At 43.4% G+C, this 10,103-nt stretch overlaps 1 protein-coding gene across 1 annotated transcript; it reads right to left on the reverse strand.

Moving 5' to 3' along the window:
• Positions 1-3,788: 3,788 nt before the first annotated feature.
• LOC144805772 (uncharacterized) lies at positions 3,789-9,836 on the reverse strand. Its single transcript, XM_078672260.1, has 3 exons — positions 9,689-9,836; positions 4,255-5,251; positions 3,789-4,170 (listed from the first exon to the last, which is right to left on the reverse strand). The coding sequence occupies exons 1-3, from the start codon at positions 9,834-9,836 to the stop codon at positions 3,789-3,791; spliced, it is 1,527 nt and encodes a 508-aa protein (XP_078528386.1).
• Positions 9,837-10,103: the final 267 nt, after the last annotated feature.

The raw sequence follows: 10,103 nt of genomic DNA on the forward strand, positions 1-10,103 counted from the left end.
TTGGCCCATATCGGAGGGTTTAATTTCCATCGGGCTGTCAGCAAAAGTGTAATTATCTGGTCAATCCTCGATTTTTTACCACACTAGGTAATGTCTGCACAGCAGGCTTGTGCTCTTCTTTTATTTCTGATGTTTATAAGACAGCTTTAAGGCTTCCTCGCAGGTTTACTTGCTCAGAGTGGGCAACAAGCAGAGGGAGACACCGGTATCTGCACCTATGTACGTGCTTGTTAGCTGGTACGCTTTGTAAGATCTAATGACCGCTCTATCTAATTGATTTGTGTTAATAGTGATGTACGTCATCCATTTGCACCAGCATTTTACGCCAGATCATGGATTATGCGCAAAGTGTAGTATTTGTATGAACTGTGCTTAAGTCGTTTTAAATCAACAAGAATTGTGATTGTTTTATTATGTGCTGTAAATAACGCTGACAATAAACCTTTGCCATCAAGTACCACACCTGCAGGAATGCTCAGTGGGTTGTGCGCAGCTAGATTTAACATTGACGTTTGTGGAAGTGTGTCCCTCCAGAAAGCAGAGTAGATCATATGGTGGGGGTCAAGAAAGGTTTATTTAGTATCACAGATGCAGAGACCCCATCCATCATCAAGCTAAGACCAACAGACAAATGTCTTCATTCCAGCTCACGGCCTAGCAACCATCCCCAAATTCCAGAATATCATGACACAGGACGTCAAACCTTCTCCCCCCTTACAAATAGGAAAGAGTCACTTTAGTCTAGTGCTCAATTACATGTGTAGATGTGAGTCTAGTGGTGCCTGATAACTGAAAGGCACACATTTGTTTACATACAATTTCAAATATGTCTGATTTATTATTCCTATTACCGCGCTTTCAACCTTGAGAAGGCCCATCCTAGACCAGTGTGTGGACAAAACACATGCCAACAAATCGAGGACAAAAGGATTGGGACATGGTCTAGGGACACTGACAACAAATCCTACATCAAACCTCACGTTTAACTGATGGAGCACAAAGAGCGATAGAAAGCGATATACTGAGAAAAAGTAACCTTGAGATTTGCTGCAAACTAAAGTAAATTACAAAAAACTAATAAAAGAACTAGATATCCACAGCTGTGAGACCTCGAAGCCGATTATTTCTCAATATAGCCCTCGTTTGTGATTACCTTACAGTGCTCACATTATCATCCGTGCTAGAAGAGATGGGAGCCTGGCGTGTCTGGTCACAGAAGCTCATTTACATACAAAGGGGGTGACAACCTGTTCACAACGTACAGCACCGCTTGTACATAGAAAAGGTTAAAGTCTGGTGTCTCTTTTTCTAATTTTCTTTAATATATCCTGCACCTCGCTCTCTTCTTCTCTTTCTCTCATTTCAATTAATAATAAATTACTCAAATTCACTATTGCTTTATCAGCACGGCACAGGTCGGGGGTAGCCACATTTCGAAGGGGTCCCCCCCACTATTATCTAGAAACTTGACTCAGTTTCATCTAGCTCCTTAGCCTTTGACTGATAATTTTTACTTTGTGCCCCAGCACTGCAGCCACAGGCCTCTGGGTGTTTGTTTGTATGAGTGGCGCAAGAGAGTATCAGAGAACTTGACAAAATTAGCCCTTCTTTTGCTTAATACACTGTAAATGTGAAACACTTAGGGGCTTATGGGCTGGATAAAGAATAACGTCAGGAAACAAACGCAAATTAAAAGCACATTTTATTTATTCGCTGAAAACTGTTTAAAAATTGATTTTCCAAGTTCCACATATCTGTTTAAAAATATTTACACTTTCAGTCATTTCCGAGTTTAGTTACAAACTAATAGTGGGAAAAACACATGATGTATAAAAACTGAAACCAAAAACTTATTTTTACATTATTTTGTTTCTTGTTTTTAAACAGGCTGTCAACCTTTCACATGAAAATTAATATAAGGGCCTGACATCACTTCTTGTGATGTCAAAACACGTGACGTCACTGTGATTTGCCTATGGTTCCTACACTATTTTCCTTACTTGTGGACTGTTTATTGGCATGGCATGGGTCTATGGGTATTAAAACATATAAATTCACAGGTGTTCAGCCCATTCCTCTGGTGATGTCACACATTGACATGTATTCGGCTGCTTCTTCTATTTTTAGGTGAGTACAAATAACGTGCCGTTCCCCCTCCATCTCTCTTTTTCTCGCCCCTTTCTTTGTCTCTCTCGCTCTCTCTATCTCTCACCCTCTCTATCCCTCACACACTCCTGTAGCGTTAGCTTCATGAATGTCACTACCACTTCTGGCATTCATACGACAAATCCTTTAGAACATTTGAGGACAAGGGACACTCAAGTGTGGAAGACGAGTTGCTGGGAGTGCAACTGATTGTCCTGGCACATATATACTTTTGATGTGGGATTTCGCTATTTCACCATATTCTTCAAACAGTGTCTACTGCTTACAATGGCTCAATTCTGGTTAAAAGTAGAGTTTGGCAAGTCACAAAATGAATAGGGAGAGCCATGTCGGAGAGGAGCCACGGGTCACACCTAGTTATAAGGCCCGAGCTGATCCATCAACCGATATCAGAGTGTTAAAGATGCAGTAAATGATACTCAAAAACAAGGTATATGCTCTTTTATATCTAAAAATAGGTTATTTCTTGAACACTTGTGCTTCACTTTAGTTCATCACATATACTGCAGTGGCATTTGTAAATAGTAATACCTACATTTTACCAATGAAGTTCTCATCTCCAGAGCCCTGACAACATGTCCACTCTGGGTGTGTTTGGTTTATAGGTTTTATTATTAATCCGACAAGTTAGCTGAAAATATCGTTGTTCGTTCCAGTATTGTTCAGTGTTGCTTATACAGATAGTGTGATCAGGTGTGATTGAATGGTTTTGTTTGTATATCTTCTTCACCAAATGAAAATCAACAATTTTTCTTTTCTTTTAGTCCACATTGTGCTCGCCTCCCACTGTCTATCCTGGTCCAGCATGTCGCTTTGCTATGTGTACGGAAGTGAACAATCACTGAAAACAAACTTTTATAATTCTGCAAATACTATTATCTGTTTTCCTTCTTTACTGCTAGTCCGGTGTTCTATCATCTGGCATTTCAATGTCCCACATCATTTGAATTAAAATCTTTTTCTGTAACTCATTCCTCTCACAATAACTGCACTGTTCTGCTCTTGTCTATGTCCTCAGATGGGTCAATATTATTTTTGATGTTCTTAAGTTCTTTCCGGAGTCTCTGTGTTCGCGGATGTGTTTGGAGGTTTGATAAGTGACTAAAGTTCTTCCAACATTCATCGCCGTTGAACAGTTTTTCCCCCGTGTGTATTTGCTGATGACTTTGAAGGTGTGATAACTGACTAAAGCACTTTGTACATTCACAGCACTTGAATGTTTTTTCTCCTGTGTGTGTTTGCTGATGTCTTTGTAGCCCTGATAACGGACTAAAGCTCTTGACACATTCATTGCACTTGAATGTTTTTTTTCCTGTGTGAGTTCGCTGATGAATCCTTAATGCTGAAGAGCCGCGAAAACTACTGTCACATTCACTACAATGATAGGGTTTTCCCCCTATGTGTGTTCGCTGATGTGTTTGGAGGCTTGATAAGTGACTAAAGCTCTTCCCACATTCACTGCAGTTGAATGGTTTTTACCGTGTGTGATCGCTGATGTCTTTGTAGCCCTGATAATTGACTAAAGCTCTTTAGACATTCATTGCACTTGAATGGTTTCTTCTCCTGTGTGAGTTCGCTGATACCTTAATGCTGAAGAGCTGTGAAAACTCCTGACACATTCACTACAATGATAGGGTTTTTCCCCCTGTATGTGTTCGCTGATGTGTTTGGAGGCTTGATAATTGACTAAAGCTCTTGACACATTCATTGCACTTGAATGGTTTTTCCCCTGTGTGTGTTCTCTGATGAATCCTTAATGTTGATGAATCACTAAAACCTCTTCTACATTCACTGCACTTAAATGGTTTTTCCCCTGTGTGTGTTCTCTGATGAATCCTTAATGTTGATGAATCACTAAAACCTTTTCCACATTCACTGCACTGGAATGGTTTTTCTCCAGTGTGTGTTCGCTGATGTCTTTGTAGCACTGACAAACGACTAAAGCTCTTTAGACATTCATTGCACTTGAATGGTTTTTCTCCTGTGTGAGTGCGCTGATGATGCCTTAATGCTGAAGAGTTGCGAAAACTACTGTCACATTCACTACAATGATAGGGTTTTTCCCCTGTGTGAGTTAACTGATGATACCTTAATGCTGAAGAGCTGCGAAAACTACTGTCACATTCACTACAATGATAGGGTTTTTCCCCTATGTGTGTTCGCTGATGACTTTGTAGATGTGATAATCGGCTAAAGCTCTTCAGACCTTCACTGCACTTTAATGGTTTTTTTCCTGTGTGAGTTCGCTGATGATACCTTAGTGCTGAAGAGCCGTGAAAACTCCTGACACATTCACTACAATGATAGGGTTTCTCCCCTGTGTGTGTACGCTGATGTGCTTGGAGGGTTGATAAGTCACAAAAGCTCTTCCCACATTCATTGCAGTTGAATAGTTTTTCTCCTGTGTGTGTTCGCTGATGTCTTTGTAGCACTGACAAACGACTAAAGCTCTTGACACATTCACTGCACTTGAATGGTTTTTCCCCTGTGTGTGCTCTCTGATGACTTTGTAGCCCTGATAATCGACTAAAGCTCTTTAGACATTCATTGCACTTGAATGGTTTTTCTCCTGTGTGAGTTCGCTGATGAATCCTTAATGCTGAAGAGTAACTAAAACTACGCTCACATTCACTACAATGATAAGGTTTTTCCCCTGTGTGTGTTCTCTGATGACTTTGTAGCTTTGATATTCGACTAAAGCTCTTTAGACATTCATTGCACTTGAATGGTTTTTCTCCTGTGTGTGTTCGCTGATGACTTTGTAGCTTTGATATTCGACTAAAGCTCTTCACACATTCACTGCATTTAAATGACTTTTCCCCCGTGTGTGTTTGATTATGTCTTTGAAGGTGTGATAACTGACTAAAGCACTTTACACATTCATTGCACTTGACTGGTTTTTGTCCTGTGTTCGTGTGCTGATGAAGCTTGAGTAGTGTTGACAAACTAAAGTTCTTGCTGCATGTGTATGATTCTTCTTTCTTGGTTAGTCTCTGTGGGTCGGGTATATATTTGTCTACATCCCATGACTGTATTTCCTGATGGGCCAACATGGCTGTTAACGCACTTGTGTTTTTCTCACACACTTTGTATGTGTGCAGTATTTAGCACGTTTTATTTCTGTTTTAACAATAAAATACAATAGCCACCAAATATTTTCCACACTCCTAATACATAGAATGTGTCTTTGTAGGCAATTGTGCCTTTAGATTGGATTACGCCTATGCACGCTTGCAGGTAAAGCTGTATCTTCTTTCTGGCCGGTGCAAATTTGGACAGTCTGTTGTATTGTAGATAGAAGAGCTCCTCTTTCCATTACCCGTCAGTTGTCTGGCTCCGCTCTGTTGTGCTTTTCACTTGTTACTGTGGTTTGGCCAGAAAAAGTTTACTATTCACCTAGAGCACGGAATGATGGCTTGTCTTTATTTTAGAAAATAGAGCACTGCGGTAATCACATCATACTGATCCCATGATCAAAGTTAGTATTTAACACTTGTTTATACAGGAGGCAGGTGGTTATTGCCTTAATTTTCCTAAGGTCATTTATTCGTCTTTTGGCGTGGAGGTGCACAGCTCAGCGTCTTACAATCACTGAAATGCCCTTGATGCTTCATCGGGGATCTGTCAGTTTGTGTGCAGGTTCCTCTGTTGCCGACTGCGCTGATGTTTTCCTGAATACTGTAGCTCATTATTTCTGCTATTGAAGATTTACAGCATTCGCTTCATTATTGATGGTCAATTCATACATTCAAGGCTTGTTTTCTGTTGGATGTAAAGATATTTAAAATTACTAAATTGAAACAAAATGGAACAGAACGCACAATATTTAACTGGTTGTAAAAGACATTTCTGGGGAGATTTACCAAATCTCCACGCAATGCAGCGCAAGCCTCCCCACGCGTAGCTGCGCTGCATGACAGGGAGGGAGCAGGAGAGCACCATATTTTCAAAGATATGGCTCTCTCCTTCCCTTTCCCTTGCGCTGGCACGGATTACAGCAGCCCTGCACCATGCACACACCTTAGCACCAGAGCGCTAGGGTGTTTGTGTGTGTGAGTCCAGCATAGGTTTTGTACAGGAAGGACACCCTTCTTCTACAAAATACTATGCCTAGACATGAGGGAAACCTTTTCCAACTTTGCATGCGTGTTGCACAGTGCACTACGCATGCAAAGTCAGACAAGAAAGGAGAAATAAAAGCATCTCTCCTTCCAAGCGCCTAGTGTAAAAGGGTGCCGTTTTCTCACGCTAAACCAAATCTACTGTATTTGGTAAATTGGGTTTAGCATGAGAAACAATGGGTGGTTGCATGGGAACCCCCCCATGCCCCACCATTGGCAGGCCCCCATGGTGCAAAGTAACGTGAAGCAGTGCTATGCGATGCTTCACATTACTTTTACGTTATTTGCTGGAAAGAAAATTAGGAAAAAAAGATTTTGCACTGTTTTGCCACTTTTGTGACGCACACGACGCAAAATCTTAGTAAATCGCCCCCTTCTTCTTTACTGCCTTTGTAACTTAGTAGGGAATATTTCATCATACACAGATATTTAACTAAAAGTTCTGGTGATCAGGTGACATCTTATTAATGTCTGAAAACGAGGTGATTTAACAGTGTTCACAGAGTAACTTAGCAAAGTAACAGCACTCACGGAGCACCCAAGTGCTTAGGGTTTTGCTTAAGATAGATGCATATGGTCAAGATTATTTTTTTTATAGATCCTTTTATTATTAACAAACAAAAGAAAATCGCATTGGGAGTACATGATCATACATTTCACTACAAAGTGTGGGTCATCTCACAATCAGGATAGAATTACAAAATAAGATAAGTTCTTGGGATCAAGGGGAATCATGAGTGTCCAAGTCTCGTTGTCTGGCCGGGGGAGTACAAATATCATCACAGTAAGCATTCCAGGCCCCCCAGACCTTACCCCACTTTTCGGGGCAACCCCTAGCAATATAAACTGCACACTCTCGAAACATACACCAGTCCAGATCCTGGGTCCATTTGTAACGCTGAGGCGACAGACTGGCTCCCCAAAGTTATGCAATAATACGCTTCGCAATCATACATGCTAACGAGACCCATTGTTTCAAATATTGATTCAAATCTGTGGGCTCCCAGATGTTTAAGAGGCATCTCCGGGCTTCCGGTTGTATCTCACACCCCAATACTTCCTCCATGACAGTATGTATGGCTCGCCAATACCGCTGGACATTCTCACAGTGCCACAGGATGTGCATAAATGTAGCCACCTCACCACAGCCTCTCTTACAATCACCACTCGTTACCCATCCCATGCGTTCCAGACCCGGCCCAGTGATGTATGACCTGTGGAGAAACTTCAACTGTACCAATCTGAGTCTCATCTGAATCGCCACCACTCTGGGGGAAGACACCGCTTCAATCCAGTCTTCATCCTCCATTTCTAGCCCATCTGCTCCCCACGCTGCTCTAACACTCCCCAACAGATCGTCCATGTTGTTGATTATTTCCTATAAATCAAGGAGATCGTTTTCTCGGGGATGTGGCCGTCTAACACTCGGTCCTCCAGAGTGGAGGCCTCCGGGAGATCTTCATCCTGAGATATATGGGCAAGGAGGGCATGCCTAACCTGCATGTAACGGAAATATTCGTTTTGATGAAGCTGGTATTGTAGTCAGAGGGTCTCGAAGGTGTGTACACCTCCGCGCCCCCAAATATCCTTAATCTGGCTGATCCCTATGAGTTCTCACCTATCGAACCCTTTAGTGGCCCACAAACTCCCCAGTTTCGCTGAGCTAAAAAGGGGGGTAGCCAAAGTCAACTTTCCTTCCCAACCCAGGCTCCCAGTGGCAGAATGCCAGACCAGCACCGTGTGCGCCGTAGGCCCGGCAAGTGCGAACTTCCCAGACTTAGCATACAGAGCCCTAAGGATGTCTCCACCCGGCGGCTGGCTGCGATCCATAGCATACCCCGGATCACCGGGTATGCCGTAGACCATCTGATTGATCGCCGCCAGATGTGAAGCCCAATAATATTTCATCAGATCAGGGAGCCCAATTCCTCCATCATACCAGGAGAGAGTGAGCGTAGTAAACGCTATACGAGGCCTACCGCCCCAAAGAAGCAATCTCTGAAGGGCCTCTATCTCTCGGAAATATTTACTGGGTACCAGGCCCATAGCATTTTGAAGCACAAAGAAAACGCGGCAAGGCCATCATTTTGAATAAGACTGCTCTACCCAGAAGCGACAATGGTAGCATCTTCCATCTTTCCACATCCCTGTGGAGCCTAACTAGTGGTGGCAACAAGTTCTCAGTATAGCGCCTCTTAGGGTCCAATGCAATATAAATACTGAGGTATTAGAATCCTACCGTTTCAATCTGTAAGGGACAGGTTTGCGGAATCACAGGTGGATCGCCCGACAACACCAACATCACCGATTTCGCCCAGTTAATGGCAAATCCCGAATATTTACCGAACGCCGCCAATATATCCAGAAAGACGATCAAAGAAGCTCTAGGCGTGGTGAGAAACCGGAGGATATCGTCTGCATAAAGCGAGATTTTATCCTCCCATTCCGGCGACCACCGCAGTCCATGAATCGATCGGTCCCACCTGACCCAAGCCGCTAAAGGTTCCAAAGCAAACGCAAAGAGGAGAGGGGACAGCGGGCACCCCTGTCTCGTGCCCCTTTCCAGTTCACAATCCACCGATTTGCAATTGTTAACGACCACTCCGGCCAAAGGGGCCGCATACAACAATCGAACCCACCCAATGAACTCAGGGCCGAAGCCCAACTTCGCCAATACCGAAAACAAGAAGCCCACTCTACCCGATCAAAAGCCATGGTGGCATCTAGGGACACCAACACAGCCGGCTGCAGCAGATCACGGGACCGACCCAGGACTCAGTGAAGTCTCCTAAGATTTAAAGCGGTGTTTCGACGCAGCATGAAGCCAGACTGATCCGGGTGCACCAGCGTAGTGATTACCTTAACAAGCCTAATAGCTAGCACCTTGGCCAGAATCTTAGGTTTGGCATTAAGGAGTGAAATGGGCCTATAGGAGGAGGGAGATGTCCGGGGCTTACCCACTTTGTGTATTACCACGTCATTCGCTATCCTCTGGTCGTATGGAAGTTGCCCTGTCTCCTTACTCTCCAGGAACATTGCTCGAATATGTGGAGCGATTTTCTGGGCATTCAACTTATACAACTCAATCGGCACCCTGTTAGGACCCATCGGCTTCCCAGAGTTTATGTTCTTGATTGCCTGCACGATCTCATCATTTGTAATGGGAGAGTCAATATACTGCCGATGCTCATCAGATAATCAGGGCATAACGATATCCCTAATCATGTCCGCATGCTCAGCTTCCGTAAATTCGTTGGCAGAAGAGTAAACACCCTGATAGTATGAAGAAAAAGAGTCTGCAATATCCTGAAGATCAGTAATGCTATCGGGTCCAACACCCTCCAACTCCGGCACCAACCGAGAGGCACGCTCACTGCGCTCCAACTAAGGCATAAGCTTACCAGCCCTGTCTCCATGTTCATATACCCTGCTCTGAACATCATTATGGTGCGAAACCGCACATTCCCTAGAAATGCCGTTATATTCATCCTGCTGAAGTCTCAACTGGTGCCGATCCTCCACTGATGCCTCAGCCACTCGCTTCTCCATAGCTATAACTTCAGGTTCCACTCTATTAACAATGGGCTAGGTGCTGTTTCTTTTTCCCTGAGATTAAAAACAGGACATCCCCCCGAAGAACCACCTTATAGGCCTCCCATAAAGATTGCGCCGAGTTAACAGTGCCAACATTATTTTGGGAATACTGCTCCAAGACCTTATGTATCTCTTTCCTAATTACCAGATTTTTAAGTGCCAAGCATTAATGGGTGCGACTCTGCCGACGGCAGGCTGCCCCACTTCAACCCGCAACCAGAC

The sequence above is a fragment of the Lissotriton helveticus genome, assembly GCF_964261635.1.
Source record: "Lissotriton helveticus chromosome 1_1 unlocalized genomic scaffold, aLisHel1.1 SUPER_1_unloc_24, whole genome shotgun sequence".
Classification (NCBI taxonomy): domain Eukaryota; kingdom Metazoa; phylum Chordata; class Amphibia; order Caudata; family Salamandridae; genus Lissotriton; species Lissotriton helveticus.

Excerpts from the sequence above, each read along its gene's own strand:
- LOC144805772 (XM_078672260.1), bottom strand. The coding sequence starts at position 9,836 with ATGGAGAAGCGAGTGGCTGAGGCATCAGTGGAGGATCGGCACCAGTTG. Across the intron at positions 5,252-9,688 it reads TGAACATGGAGACAGGGCTG|TGTGTGAGAAAAACACAAGT; the intron begins GTAAGCTTATGC and ends ACACATACAAAG. Across the intron at positions 4,171-4,254 it reads CGCAGCTCTTCAGCATTAAG|GCATCATCAGCGCACTCACA; the intron begins GTATCATCAGTT and ends TTCAGCATTAAG.